This window comes from Cyanistes caeruleus, chromosome 1 (assembly GCF_971803275.1).
Source record: "Cyanistes caeruleus chromosome 1, bCyaCae1.hap1.1, whole genome shotgun sequence".
Classification (NCBI taxonomy): Eukaryota; Metazoa; Chordata; class Aves; order Passeriformes; family Paridae; genus Cyanistes; species Cyanistes caeruleus.
The window spans coordinates 53152498-53167961 of record NC_141701.1 but is presented as its reverse complement, the minus strand read 5'-3'; the positions used below and the strand labels follow the sequence as shown (position 1 = coordinate 53167961).

The window sequence follows — 15464 nt, the reverse complement described above, 5'->3', positions numbered from 1 at the left end:
ACTCCAGACAACAGTCTGAGCAATTGTATACAACAGTCTGGGCACAGCTGTGTATTGTCCTTCTGTTCCATAATCCAATCACCTTTACTACAGAGCCAGTTTTTATCAGACACTGGACAATAGGATCCCACTGTTGTAGATTTCTGACTGATGGGAAAGACCTCCTTAGCTGAAAGCAAACTTGTTTGAGGCCCTTGCACTTCTGCTTTTGTTGCTGCTATAAGGATTTGCATTTTGCTACATACATTTTGAAGGGTTTGCTGTAGGGGGTTTGGGTGTTTTCTTTTTTTTTTTTTTTTTTTCCTTTCCCGTCTCGTTGTAAGCTAGAATACAATTTTGGGCAGGAGAAAGCAATAATATAGCTGAGGAAAGGTATGTGCACCAACACCCACTTTCAGTAATGGGAATTTTAATGTTCACTTGAGCAAGGAATACAGCTTCCAAAAGTCTGAAATACAAAGAGTGCACTGTAAATGCATATAAAAATGAAATCTGTTTTATCCTGACCACTGGACCTTTTCGTTCAGCTTCTCTACTCCCTACCAGATGCCAGCAGAGTGGCCAGCACTTCTGGATTTCAAGTCCTACCCAGTTCAGGGAAGGGAGGATCCTCTTCTGCTTTAGGCCTTGGGCTATAAGACTTAAATCAGGAATTACATGTTCTCCTCCTTTCACATTGTGGCAAGCTTAAGCACATTACAGCTCTCTTCCTTAACAGTTAAAATTGATGTGGAGTGTATTTGTGAATAAGACCACCTCAGGGAAGAATTTGTTCTTCATCTACCAATATCTAAAATGTTTCTCAGAAAAGCAGCACAAACCAGATCATTTCCAATAAATGGTGCTTAAGTAGTTCCAGTGAATGACCCAAAAAAGTACACACAGAGGAACAAACACTCAGTCTGCTCCAGACTGGTACTAAAATAATAGTTCAGCCAAGATCACTGGACAAAAAGCATTTAAAATTAACTGCATTGGTCTTCATGGGCACCAAAGTAAATTTTGAAATCAAAACTGTGGATAGCAACTACTTTGGGGTGAGTGTTTTGTCGGCACAGCAATAGGCCTCTCAAATAATCAGAGATTTTAATTAAAAAACATTGCTTGCTTGTGTTTATACTAAGATAGAAAACACTAAAATATACTAGACTTTCCAGCAACTGTTATCCCTCTTTGCATGTCTCATGTGGTCTCAAGGGCTTAAGACTTTCTGTAGCAGTTCATCTGGGTTTGGCTGCTCAGCTAATATAGAATGGGAGTATATCATTGGCAACAGAATAAAGTTTTCTAATGAGTGTACTTGGTTTATGTTGTATATACAGTTCTCCTTCAGAAACCATTAGAAATGTAGTCTTGGATCTATCCTGGGCTCAGGACCTAAAAGCTAGAGAACTGGTGCTGAATTTTCAGCATATTTGCAATCAAAAAAAAAGCAACCCAAAACTGAACAATAGCAATTCCTTTAGAAATCCCTAGTTTACAAGTTTTTCCTTTTCTGAGCCAGCTCTAATCACAATTAACAAACATTTTTAGCTTTCCATGAGATGTCTCTGGGCACTGATCTGTGTTAGAGATTCTAAATGTAGCTGCTACCATAAAACTCCCTTTCCTAACAACGGAGTTACATTGCTGTCCCACAATGAACTACAACCCCAAATATCACAAGCACAAGTGAAAAGCACATCATGTCATAAATGCTATAAATACAGATCAGTCAGCATGTTTATATACAGGGAAAAGCCTGCCAAAGTCTAAAATCAGTAAGGAAGGTGTCCATTTTAATTTCTTTATTAAAATATGTTATTTGGCAGACAGCTTGTATGTACCTATTTACTTTCTTACACCCAGCTTGTGCAACGTAAGTTTTCTGAGGTAAAGAACAATTTTATTCATTGAATCCAATAAATCTACTTCAAATGAAAACCAATCTTTACCTTGAGGATGGGCACTTGGATTCTTTGCTGTACTCTTAAAACATAATTCAAAAATGTTTTCTTATTTGCTTGTTTCATAACTGTTCATACATAGAACACTGATTAACTAGAGAGCACCTGCAGAACTACAGACATGACCCGTGCCTCAGTCATGCAGGCAGAAAAAATCTAAGACAGATATTGCCTATATTGATTTCTAAGCTTGAACCCATAGTTCAAAAAAATCTTGTGCAATCCTTGAGTTGCTTGGAAAATCTTATTATGAACTTACTGATCCATGCTGTCCCATCTGCTGTGCTTCCAAGGCATCACACAATCCCACAGTATCCAGGACACCAGCTTTTCTACCAGGACTTGGGGGAGCATGTGAGCCAGAGGACTTCCAGCACTGTGTGGTAGAAAGGAAATGCAGCAGCATTCAGTGGCAGGTATTCAAAATCAAGTCTGTTTCAAAAATAATAGCTGCTCATGTTGTTGTGCTTAAACATCAGGTGAGGCCCAAAGGAGGCAGGGGGGCTGCACGTGGGGCTGCAGTGGCAGCACACAGAGAACCACAGAGACAGCACAGCCACACTCAGCATTGTGACTTTGGTTATCACAGGAGCTGTAGATCATAGAATCATATGATCTGGAAGGGATCTTAAAGATCTTCTAGTTCCAACCCCTCTGCATTGGGCAGGGACACATTCCACTAGGTTGCTCAAAGCTCCATCCAACCTGGCTATGAACACTTCCAGGGAAGGGGCAACCAAAACTTCTCTGCATGACCTGTTCCAGTGTTTCACCATCCTCTAAGCAAAGACCTTCATCCTAATACCTAATTTAAACCTACTCTCAATTTAAGGCCATTCACCCTTGTCCTATCACTACATGCCCTTCTAAAAGGTATCTATCCATCTTTCTTGTAGCCTTCTTTCAGGTATTGGAGGACCATGAATAGGTCACTCCTGAGCCTTTTTTTTTCCAGGCTGAACAATCACAATTCTCTCAACCTTTAAGAGAGGGACTGCATTTGTCAGATCAACTTGTTGGCCCTTTTCTGGACTTGCTCCAACAGCCCTTCCTGTGCTGGCAATTCCAGAACTGGATGTAGCACTGCACTTGGGGTCCCACAAGAACAGAGCAGAGGGGGAGAATCCCAGGATGTGGTTGGCTTTCTGGGCTGCAAGCTTACATTGCTGGCTCATGTCCTGCCTCTCATCTACCAGCACCTCCAAGTGCTTCTTGGCAGGGCTTCTCTCCATCTGTTCAGACACCGGTCTATATTGATATTGGGGTTTGACCCGACCACTGGGTCTTGTTAAACTTGATGAGATTTCCATGTGCCCACTCCTCGAGCTTGTCTAGGTCCATGCCACCCTTCTCCATGGCATCCTGTCCTTCAGCTGTCAGTCACACCACAGTTGACACGCCCAGCCCCTGCCCGTGTAGGCGCCTGGTGTCGGGCCCTCTGAGGGGGTCGGGGCAGCGGGGGCCGGTGGTGGCCGGGCAGGGGAGCCGAGGGGAGCGGCTGGGGCGCGCTGCAGGGCAGAGGCTCCTCAGGCGTGGGAGAGAGCAGATACAAAAGTTTCCACGGAAACCTCCCAGTCCGTGAGAGCCGTGTTGAGGGTGGGGGAAAGGCTGCGGCAGGGAAAGGGTGTGCCAGGAGTTAAGGTTCAGGACAGGAACCCGCGGAAGAGCAGGAGGCGGCGGGCCGAGGGCAGGACTGTCACCGGCGTGCGGGGAGCCATTGTAACCTCTCACACAATGGGGAAGATTGGAAGGGATCGTCTGATCCAGCCCCCCTGCTCAAGAAGGGCCATCCTAGAACACATCGCACAGAATTACGTCCAAATGGTTCTTGAATGTCTCCATTGAAGGAAAATCCACAACCTGTCTGGACAATGGGTTCCATTGCGCGGGCACCCGCACAAGAAAGAAATTCTTCCTCATATCCAGGTGGAACTTCCTGACCATCAGTTTCTGCCGTGGCCTTTTATCCTATTGCTTGGCACCACCGAGAGGAGCCTGGCTCCATCCTCTTGGCACCCTCCCTTCAGATACTTACACACACACAGACGGTACATAGTTCCCCTTTGTGGCACTAATTCAAACATTTTTAAGGCGCCGGGGGTTTTCCAGCGACCTGTGCTGAGCCACGAGGCGTCTCCCGCCTGCCCGGGGGCCACAGCCTGGTGTCCCCCAGCAGCCGGCGCCGCGCAGCCCTCTCTGACCCGGCCCGACCTTTGGCTTTGTCCGGTGTCCCCCCTAAGGGACTTTCTGTCCCAGTGAGGCAATCGCTACGGGACACGGCGTTTCTGCTTTCGGAACAGCGAGCCCCGCTGTGATTTGTCTGTCCGACACGTCCGTGTCTTCGCACTTCTGCTTTTCGGAACCAGTAGCTGCCGGCGGGGCACATCGCCGGGGGTGCTACCCTGAGCCGGGCTAGGGACTCGCCGGCGGCTGGAAGAGCTCATGCACCCTTCGGGGGCTGTGTCCGCTCAGTGACATGCATGATGTGACAGCGATGCAGCACTACAGGCTGAAGGCAGAGTGGCTGCAAAGTGGCCCAGTGAAAAAGGACCAGTGGTCAACTGAATGTGGGCACAGCAGAGTGTGGAGGTGGCCAAGAAGGCCAGTGGAATCCTGGCTTGCATCAGGAGTAGTGTGTCCAGCAGGACGAGAGCAATGTTTGTCTCCCTGCATGCACTTTGGTGATGCTGCACCTCGAATACTGCGTTCAGTTCTGGGCCCCTCAGTTCAGAAGGACACTGAGATGCTGGAGCATGTCCAGAGAAAGGCAGTGATGCTGGGGAAGGGTCTGGAGCACATGTCCTGTGAGGAGCTGCTGATGGGAGCTGAGGGTGTTTAGCCTGGAGAAGAGGTGGCTCAGGGGTGACCTTATCACTCTCTACACCTGCCTGAAAGAAGGTTTTGGCCAGGAGGGGGGTCGGTCTATTATTACAGGCAAGCAACGACAGGACGAGAGGACAAGGCCTCAGGCCATGGGAGGTTCAGGTTGGATATTAGGAAGAAATTCTTCACAGAAAGGACAATTAAATACTGCACTGACTGCTCAGAGAGGCGATGGAGCCTGTGTCTGGAGGTGTTTAGAGAAGGATGTGGCACTTAGTGCCATGTTCTAGTTGACGTGGTGATGTTCGGCCACAGGTTGGACTCGATGATCTCGGAGATCTTTCCCAACCGAACGGAGTCTGTGATTTTTGTGACAGCAAGCGCTCGGGTACCCATTTGATGGCCGAAGTCCCCGGTCCTGCCGAGACCCCGCGACACCTGAGAGCGGCTCCGCCCCCACCCCGGGCAGGTGACGTCACCCCAGGTGCTTCCCGCCTCCTCCTCCCGGGGAGGCGTGATCTCCGCGGCCTCGGTGGGCGGGGCGAGGGCCGCGCATGCGCTCGGCGCCGGCTGCGGGACACCCGGTCGCGAGCGTATGTGCGCGCCCGCAGCTGCCGTGAGGAGGGGGGCTGCGCGCGAGCGGTCGCGAGTTCGCCGCTCGGCCTGCTGCGGACAGGCTCGCGCGCCCTGGCGGCCGCTGTGGCCACCGCCGCCATCATGTCTGCCGCCATCGAGCAGGAGTTCCAGGAGATCGACGCCACGAACGACTGGCAGGCGCGTTATCTGGTGAGCCGAGCGGCGTGGTCGGCTCCAGCCGGAGAGCAACAGGGAGGGCGGGAGGAAGGGCAGGGGAAGAGAGACCCGCGGACCGGCAGCGCCCGTGCCCGGTGTGCGGCTCTGCCGCCGCCTCAGCAGCGGGGAGAGCGGAAGTCGCTGGGCCAACAGGACTCTCGCCCTCAGGTGCGCGCAGCGGAGCCGTGGGCAAGCGCTGCGCATGTGCACGCGGGGCGGACCCGGGAGGGGGGCGGTGGCGCGCAGGCGCGGGCCGGGGCGCGTGCGCGGGCTCTGTGGCGGCTCTTGGTTCGCGCTGCCCTCAGGGCTCAACCGAGCGGGGCCCGGTCCGAGCCGGGGCAGCCGCCGTGGGGCTCCGCAATTTGCGGGCTGTCTGAGAACCTGTGCCCGATAGTACGGATTCGGCCAAGGCTTGGATGCTCTCCTCTCCAGCCCGCCCCCGCGGTTTCGTGCAGCTCCTCAGGCACCCGTGCTCCCTCCTCAGCGCCTGTTCCCGCTGCCTTGGCCAGCTCAGCGTCTGCTGCGGGGACCCTGCCCGAATGCCGCTAAATAAAATACAGTATTTGCAATTTTTTTTTTTTAAACGAGATTAGGAACTTCCGAGAATAATCAGTTCCATAAAACAGACGTTATGTATCTGCTGGTATCACTAGAGCACTTCCTTAAGCTCGCAATATTTTATAGCACTCTTTCACAAATGAGGAGAGAGAACCAAACCCCAAAGTTTTCTTTACTGACTTCAAATTATACTTTTTCTCTGTTAAATTAGCAATTGATTTGATTTATGTGTGATTCAAATACAATATTTCTACTGTAGTATTTTCGATATTGCAGTTTTGGGTATATCTTCATTACAAATAAGTAGCATCTAGCACCAAGCCTCCCAGAGTTTAGGAAGGGTCCAGACAATGCTTTCAGGCACATGGATTATTTCAGGCACTTTGGATTATTCTGTGCAGTTTCAGGAGTTGGACCTGGTGATTTTTGTGGGTCCCTTCCAGGTCAAGGCATGCTGTGATCCTACGTGATGGCTGAATATTATGTGGGAAAACTGATTCTAGAATTCGTGATTAAATTTCCTCAAGTTTAATTCTTTTTAGCAAGCCTGCCCTCCCACGCCGTCACTGTAGAAGTATTTCTAGCTATTTTAGTGTTTCTTTACCAAAATATGGGTCTGATTCTGTGCACTGACAGTGCAGGTGCTTTAAGAAAAAAATGTATTGCATCCTGTTACTGAGTAATACAAAATTTACCTTTCACAGGAACTTGGGTGTGAATGCCAGCCAGATCCATTCATTCTTTGTGCAAACTCCCAAAGCTTGTCAGCCATGTAAACGAGAGAAGTTGCAGTGTGCTGTATCAAAATAAAAAATCTTAACAGATCAAGCAATTTTTATACAAATATGTGGAGTATTAGTGCTTGGCAGATGCTAGTCCACATTGTGATTTATGTTCTTTGCAGATTGGCAGTACATTTTAAAGAAAGGTCTCACAACCAATGCTAAGAATTGGTGCTTTCTTTTGTATGTTACATTTCCGCTCATGCCCTTTCTGGCTGTGTTCATTGTCTGGGAATAGACTAGACTATTTAGGAAGTTTGGAGACAAATAGTGGGAACATAGAGAAGACCAAAGAATGCTCAGCTGTAATAAGAAGTTTAAATGCCCTTTGGGACATAATGATCAAATGTAGCAACATAATCTAAAAACAGAAGGAGAATTCAAAGTTAAATATTGTTAATTCTGTACTGTGCAACATTTCTGCTGAGATAGCATCAGTACAGAGATATAAAGACAGAGTAGAATACATTGAAGGCTGTTCTCAGTTTTCTGCGTAAGGTAATTCTGTATGTCTTAGTGAAGTTGTAGAAAAGATGCACTCAGGGAAGAAATCAATAAAGCAGAACATTCAGAATGAGTAAAGAGTAGGGTGCTTGAAATAGTGTGTGAGTCTGAATATCTCACATATTATTAGAAGGTTTGTATTAGTGTGTGGGGAGAACAGGCTTTGATTCACATTGATATTTGTGACTCTAGAATTCTTCATATTGGTTCATGTTTAACTACAGCTGTGTGGGATGGGCCATCAAACCACCATGAATAATCCTATGGCCCTTAATAGTAACCATAAAATCATTAACTGGTTCACTTACATTTGTGGGGTTTTACGCTTCCAGTCACTTTAAAAAGGAGCCAGCAGAATACTGCTGTTGTGTCTGAGTCCCTTATTGCTTTGGGAGATGATGTGCCGCTCTGAGGTAAACTGTAAGTGTAATAATAACTGTAAAGTAATAAGTGTATCTGGGGTGAGGGTTGTTTTGCTGTTTGTTCCTGATGCAGCACTTGCTTGTTCAGTGGTGCTTACATTTGGTAGTTTTAGCCTTTAGGAGGATTACTTTAGGAAGATAAATGGTAGCAGTTTGGCCATGATTGAGATGTCTTCTGAATGAAAATGACACTAGGTGCAGTAAAAGTTGGTTTAAAAAATGTTACTTATTAACAATATTACTTAATTAGTAGTATGTGTAGAACACTATTTTTAATCAGGTTGCTGGTTACAAGTCAATTATTTACTTTGTCTTTTTAAGGAAATCCGACATAAATCCAGTGACTACCCTCACAGAGTTGCAAAATATCCAGAAAACAGAAATCGAAACAGATACAGAGATGTTAGTCCATGTGAGTATCTTTTCTGCAATAATTGCAGTACACTTACTAGACCTTCTCTTCCCCTGTTGACACTGGAGGTGATAAATCATGGTCATTGCAAATTTTGCATTTTGTTTCTTTCTGTAGGCATATATCCTATGATAAATGCGACATTTTTGTAACACACACACAAATGTGTATAACAGGATGGAGAAAAGTCTGCATGTTAAACTCATTGTGCTGAATGGTGAATGAAAGATGTTTGCAAATCATAGTGTTTATCATTAGTGTATAGGTAAATTTTGGTGAGCTGCAGAGTAATGTTTTAGAGATATTTTAATCATAGGGAAATTATTTGTTTAATAGTGCTATATCTGTTGTAAAAAAATGAATATAGAGATTAAGTTAATATGCCTTGACTAACAGAAGTGTTTTCTTTTTGGACTGAGTGATTCTGCGCATTTTTAAGGTGGTATGGATAAATGCCACTCAATTTCTAATGCTGCTTTAAAAAATGCTTGAGATTTTGTTGGCTTTGCCTGTGTAGTAAATAAGGTATGATGTGTTTTGTACTTTGACTAATTGCCATAAAGTGTTCTTTTTGACATTATGATCATATTTCTCATGTGAAAAAGCCTTTTTTTTAGACCAGCATCTCTGCTAGAGAGATTTTGTGAGCTTCTTTTCATCAGCATTTTACTTCAGAAATTGTAAGCCAAAATTATTGCAAAATGATGTGAGCTACAGAGAAGGGAAAAAAATTATAAAGTTTTCATTTTTTTGCAATATGTTAAAGTTAGGACAGATAACACGTTTATGTGTTCCTTATGAAGTTTCCCAGAATACTGAAGGGTCCTAAAAACCACCTTGTTACTGGATCTAGAGTTTTTGCAGGATTGCTGGTATATTGGGGCTTTTCATTTGAGAGCCTGATCTGAATACCTATTATAAGATTTGGAGAAGTGCTGAGGTCTTTGTTTCCAGTTGAAAGTTGTGGTGACAGCATGTGCATAGCACTTCTCAAAATGGCACGGAAAGGGTCATGGATTGAGTCACACTGGTCAGATGCAATACTGTTCCTTAGGCTGCTGCTAGGATGCACCATTGGCACAGTGAATTTGTACCAAATGGGTCCAGTCTGGCGTTGTGCTGACCCCCTGTGCCGCACACTGATGTAACTGAACTTACGAATTCAGAGTGCAAGGCTCCCTTGCTGTGTCTGTGTGGCATTCCATTGGAGGAGTGTCCAGAACTGAGGAACATAACTCACATGAGGCAAGGCTCACTGGCTTTCACATTAGGCTCAGGAAATGGAGCCAGGCCTCTGGTGGAAACATGTTGGTCTGTACAGCAGCACTTGGGTGTCCCAGCTTTGCTGTCCTGTTGCAGCACAGCATCAGCATCTTACTGATGCTGAAAGAGATGTTTTATTCACTTTCTGTTTAATACCTAAGTTACAATGGAGGTTGTAAGACGAGAAGGTAGGAAATTAGATTTGAACCCAGGTTCTAGTTCTGGGTCTAACATCCTGTACAATTTCCATGTCAGAAGCTGTATCTGTGCATTTATCTACAGTTTCTCCCATATGTGAATGTAATTTATGTTAAGAGAGTGAAAATTTACTTTCAAACTGTTTGTGCTTTTTTCTTTTTAAAAATATTGTTTCCTAAATAAATAAAAACATATTGTATTATGGAAGTAGTATGTAATAATACTTCCAGTAATACGTTGCAGATGTGACCTGTATTCATCTCTTGCAGTTATTTGGAGCTCAATATTTTCTTTAATCATGGCATGCCTTTTACGGTAATGAAGAGCATCAAACACCTTTGCCTTAGTCATGGCAAAGCCTGCTTCTGAAATACATGTTTAGCCAGTAGAAAAAAATATAAATTATTGTATTAATTCCTGGACACAAGGCAAAAGCAGAGAGACAGATAAAATCTAATATTGAAGTAGTACTTCAGAAAAGTAGGGTTCAGGAAAAGGCTAGAACTGTTACACTCTGACATAATTTGTTTTATGATGAATGAACTGAATAAGATAGTGAAGTTTCTGAAGAATGTGTCAGTTTTTAGCATTTATGAAAGAAAATGGTTTGAATTGGTTCACGTAGATAGCTTGCAAAACTGGGCGCTAGGAACAAAGCTGTGCCAGGAGAACAGAGCAGAACACTGTGTTTGAACTAGTTAATTCCTCCTGAATTTTACTTATGTGTTTTCAAATATGACTCATCATTGTTTCAGTAAGAAAGATGAGAGTCAGGAGTAGAAAGAGACCTGTAAGGGAGTGTTTGATAAATAAGATTTCAAGGTAGCAAATAAAATAATAAATAAATTTCAAAGCAGCTAGGAGAAAAGCTGCATGGTTTGTTTACTCTGGTGAACACATCTAATTGTGGTGCATGTATACAAAGACCTGATGTTGCAGAAATGTGAGACAACTCAGTCTCACACAATCTTGATGTCTCAATCCTTCACTTTGCAAATTTTGCTGCTTTTTAACAGTGTTTAGATGAAAAATGGGTGATACTAATGTTCTCAGATAGTCAAAGGCCTTCAGAATCAGCTGTTGAACTTTTAAGATCTAGCTACTTAATCATACTCTAAGGCATAATTTAAAGAAAGAGTTTTATTCCTCCAAAAGTAATGAGAAAACGGTTAATTGTGGTAGCTGCCAAGCCAGTCTAAATTCTGGGGTGGTGTGTCTGCAAGAGGAAATGCAAAGATTTCATAATTTTACAGAAAATATGTCAGTTACGAGTCCAGGAAAAAATACTTTGGGTTATTTCAGCTGTAGTACCTGGGACAGGTACACTGAAACAAACTGTGTCTGTTACATACATTTCGAGGTAAAATTGATTTCTCTTTGCTGGGAATGGCTAATCATCCCATTACAGCTGAGTTTCACAGTGTTTCCAATTTCATACGTATTTTTGTTAGTGTCCATTTTTGTTGACTAAAGATCTGTAGGATATATATATAAATTTGGTTTGGTAAGAATTGCTGGCTAGCTGAAAAAAAATAGCAGTCTAATAGTTTGGTATTTAGTCTAGAATAGGCAGAGGAGTATTTTGGCTTCATAGTACTGAAACAGGAAGTTAATCTGAAATAGATTTGGTTTGACAGCCAGTCATTTCTGGACAGATGAAACCATTTCTCAGAAAATGTTGTTAACAGAGGAAAGTAACTTGTGAGGTTGTTATTCATTAACAATTTTAATGAAACTCCAAAGATTTCTGTAATTAATTTTCCTTCTAAATCTTATCCTTAGTTGTTTTCAGAGGAGTCTAGTGTCGCAGATTGACTGTAAGCATCTTTAGAGCTGAGTTCCCAGATTTACAGGCAAGAAAATCTCTTTAGCAAAGTTGGCAGGATTTTTTTTTTTTTCCTTTGAAGGGTAGATGGGGGTTTATGGAGTTTTCTATTCCTTTGTAATATGATGTGTGGCTCAAGAACCTGGATCATCTGAACAGTTTTGCTGATAGATCATGTTGCTTTTGGAAGATTTTGCAAGGTAGTGATTTCTAGGTGTTCTTCCTGTGGCCTTGAATAGATTTTGTGTCAGATCTTTCAACTGTGGGCTTACAGTTGGCATAGAGTCCAGGAGAGGAGCATGAGGAGTATTGTGCTTTACAGGGAACTGAGTTGGAGCTGATTTAAATGGTTTTACACATGGTGCTGATTAATTATCAGTGCAGGAATGTTCCCTTTCGGTCCTGTGTTTCAAGTGTACCTGCTGAGAACAGGGAGATGTTCAGCCCAAAATAAGACTGCTGCAGTTCTTGTCTGTATTAGAAGGTGACATTGACAATTTCTTTGACATTGTCTAATTATTCTCTTAAACATCTTACAATGTGAAACATTATAAAATAACTCAACCTGCTGTTGAGTTTGGAAATACTTCCTTTGGGGTTGGGGAAGAGAGGAATTTTACATGCTTATGTAAACTTTAATGTGCCTTAAGTTTTTTTTCCATAGTCCTGCTTAGAAGTGTAAGGATGCTGTGCAGTAGTGACATGTTTATTTCGGTGTGAGTACATTTCAGTGGTGAGCTAGGCCATGACTGATATGATGGCATTCATTGTGTACAAACAATGACAGGGCAGTGACGAAAAGTCCTTTTGCCTTTTCTTTGCCTTAGGCTATCTCTGAAACCTGAGATTGTAAATCTAGTGACAAAGCAATTTGAATAATTTAGCAGCTCAGATAGACTAGATTTAGATTAGTGATGGAGGGGATTTGTTGGTAGGCGGGAAAGGTCAGGCAGGGTCACTGGGATGGCTTGCAGCTGCATGTTTTATTTATGACTTTCTTTAATCCACTAAGTAGCATTTCTCCTTCCTCTATTGTTAATAGCTTTGTATTTGGGGGACCAGAGACATTTCTTGGATAAAAGATAATTTTGAAGTTATGCAGTGTTCTAGAAACACAGTTGTTTTATAATGAAAGCCTTTCATTAACCAACTGCATGAACTGCATGATATAAAATGCCAAACATTTTGTCTCTTGGTTTTTAACTGGATCTGTCATTTTCTGTTAAGCAGGGGGTGAGCAGATTGATGAGCTTCTGAAGTCTTGGCATTATTTGATGCATGGGAAGTATTGTCAGGGTTTCACTGGAAATGGCTAATCAGAGTTTGCTTATCTCAGACAAGGTCATTCTGGGAGTGTTTTTTCTCAGTGCAGGAGAAAATGAGAATAATTTTTAAGGTTTCCACTTCCTTTTCAAGCTGCATAGTTTGTTGAAATAGGGGAATTAGTGCTTCAGAAAATGAGTACTGTATTTTAGCTGCTGTGGGCATGGCAACACATAAGATAAATCTTATCTTAAAGATAGGTTTATCATTCATATAAATCTAAGTACTTTGGAAATTATATACATACGGGAAATACATTACAGCTATCTCACTCTCAAAAGTTGGCTTGCTTCAGTTAATTCAGAAGAGCAAGCCGGAGTTTGAATGAGGTTTCTAGGTCATTGTGTCCTTTAAGAACCTCATCCCTTGAAAGAAGGGAAATCAATATATTATAGTGGTTTGTTTTTGTTTTTTTGGGGTTTTTTTGGTTTTTTTTTTTGTACTGTGGACTGTCTGCCAGAGGATCTTGAGGCATCTCCTCTTGCAGGATCTCCTCTGTTTTACTTGGGGAGGGAGAGGGAGTCTGTCTGTACATAGAATTAGTTATTAAAGGGACTTTAAAAAACAACTTGCAGAATTTTATTTGTCAAGTTTACAAAGCAGAATTTATAAGAAGGGAAAAAACTAATCTGAGAATGTAAGGATTAAGGTAGGAAACCTCCTTAGAGGCTGCAGTCATCTGTCCCTGGCAGCAGTACAGCAGCTGCCGCTGGGTGATTAAACTGTTAACAGTGCTTGCTTGCGTCACCTTTCCGAGAACACTGGTACCGGTATGTGTGATTTACTATAACAAGATCTTAAGTTTTTCCTGTTGGCAGATGACATGTAATATTTACAGAGGTCTTGGTTTCTTTCCAGTAGAAACATTTCAGATAAAGTGATACACGAAAGGAAAAAGTAATGCTTTCCTATCCTGGCAAAATAATATAAAGAGATGTATTTTACTTTAGAATGCACATGTCTCTTAATTTTGCTGTGTCTTGGCTTCCATAATATTTTTTTTTTCTTCATACAGGGGTATCATAAATCTTTTAAGACTTCAGAAAGTTAAAATGGTGTTGCCTTACAACTGGAATGCTAATGAAAACAGACCAACCCAGTATATTTCTCATGCTTTTATATAAAAAATAAATTTTCAGCATTTTTCTGTTCTCTGCATGTTGGTATGTGACTGCATATAAAAGCTAGGAGCTAAGGGAGGTAGGGAGAATTTGAGTGCTTCAGCAGCAGCAAAACAGTTCTGCTTTACTGTTGACTTCTTTACTTGAATGCAACAAGATCATTTTCGGGTTGCCAGTAGCAGATAGATGAGGGATAATGTAAAGGCAGATCAAGGCCTAGTAAATGTACTTTTCCCAGGTTTCCAAACACATGGAAAGTGTTCATATTAAATCGTACAAACTGTCTGTAGAACAAGAGTCTAATTCAGCAACTGTTTTTTGATTGCCATCATCTTTTTGCCTATCCAGGTTTATATTTACAGATTTCTGAGATAAACCTTGTGCTGCACAGGCTGCCTGTGAGTTGAACTATTGTAGTTGTGCTGAATTTGATACTTGGTAGTTGCTAATGTCAAAGCTCATGGCTTTGTCTGTTTCCCAAAGCGAGCCTTTTGGTGCAAGGATGGATGGGCTGGCATTTTAACAGCAGCCTGGGCCCTCAATGAGTTTTGTGGGTTAGACTAGGTGAATTTAGTTTTAATAATTGGTACTGTATTGTAATTCACTCTGCTGTCTTACGAAATCTCTTCCATCTCTTCCTAAAATACGTTGAAGTTTCTTAAATTAATTTTAGTTTGCTATGTTTTATTTACCCTTCTTAGTCTGCTAGGTGTTGAGCTTCAGGAGGTTTACAGTCAGTTGAATCTCATTTTCTGGCATGTAGTTGTGTACAAATTCTAAACTGAAAGTGCTGTTTATTTAATACAGTGACTGATGAATGACTGAAGAAGAATTACTTACTGCAAACAAGTCTGATTACCTAAATGTCTCCTAGATGTTCATAAATCAGATACTAAAAGGTTTTAAGAACAACCACAATGACTTTTTATTATACAGTTATTCAGTTTGACAGTGTAATGATCTTTCTCGTGTTAATGGTAGAATTTTAAACAGAGTCCTTTGCTTGCCTCTGCTGTAAACAGGGGAATCGTCGACCTTGCTTGTGTAATTCTGAGATTAGACCATGTAGTTTGATTAGTTTTTGTTTAATTGGATGATTTGTTGACTATTTTTGGTTTTGAATGTGACTTTTTAGTATTTTTATGTTGCATAATATTAGACAATGGCTTACAGGGAAAATGAAATTGATCAAACCCTGGCTTGAATTACTGCAAGTAGATTTTATTGGTTTATTTTTAGCTGTGTGAGCTTAACTTTATGATTCTACTTCAACCTTTAAAACTTCAATTCACCAAAGGTCTTGGAATTTTGAACTTAGGAAATGCAGTGGTGTAATCTGGTGTGATAGGACAGTGTTGTCTAGTGTGAGTTGTGGTGCTGTTGTATTAAGGAGATGCAGCTGTTGAGGGATGACTGTGGGGACCTTTAGGCTTGTGTGGAAAGCTTATTTTGTTTGGTTGGGTTTTTTAAAGAAAAGTAGATACTCCAGTTTTCT

The 15464-nt window shown here is 42.5% G+C and overlaps 1 protein-coding gene across 6 annotated transcripts in view; it reads left to right on the top strand.

Annotated features, from left to right (window-relative positions):
- Positions 1-284: 284 nt before the first annotated feature.
- The window catches only part of PTPN2 (protein tyrosine phosphatase non-receptor type 2), a 41312-nt gene continuing 26132 nt past the window's right edge, over positions 285-15464 (top strand). For 3 of the 6 annotated variants that reach the window (XM_086893136.1, XM_086893144.1, XM_086893131.1), the window contains exons 1-2: positions 285-5555; positions 8149-8239. In XM_086893136.1, the coding sequence (XP_086749262.1) occupies positions 5169-5555; positions 8149-8239 (478 nt within the window). In that variant the 5' untranslated portion in view covers positions 285-5168. Of the gene's footprint in view, positions 5730-8148; positions 8240-15464 lie in introns of all 6 variants that reach the window. The other 3 variants (XM_086893111.1, XM_086893121.1, XM_086893100.1) reach the window with 1 other exon arrangement.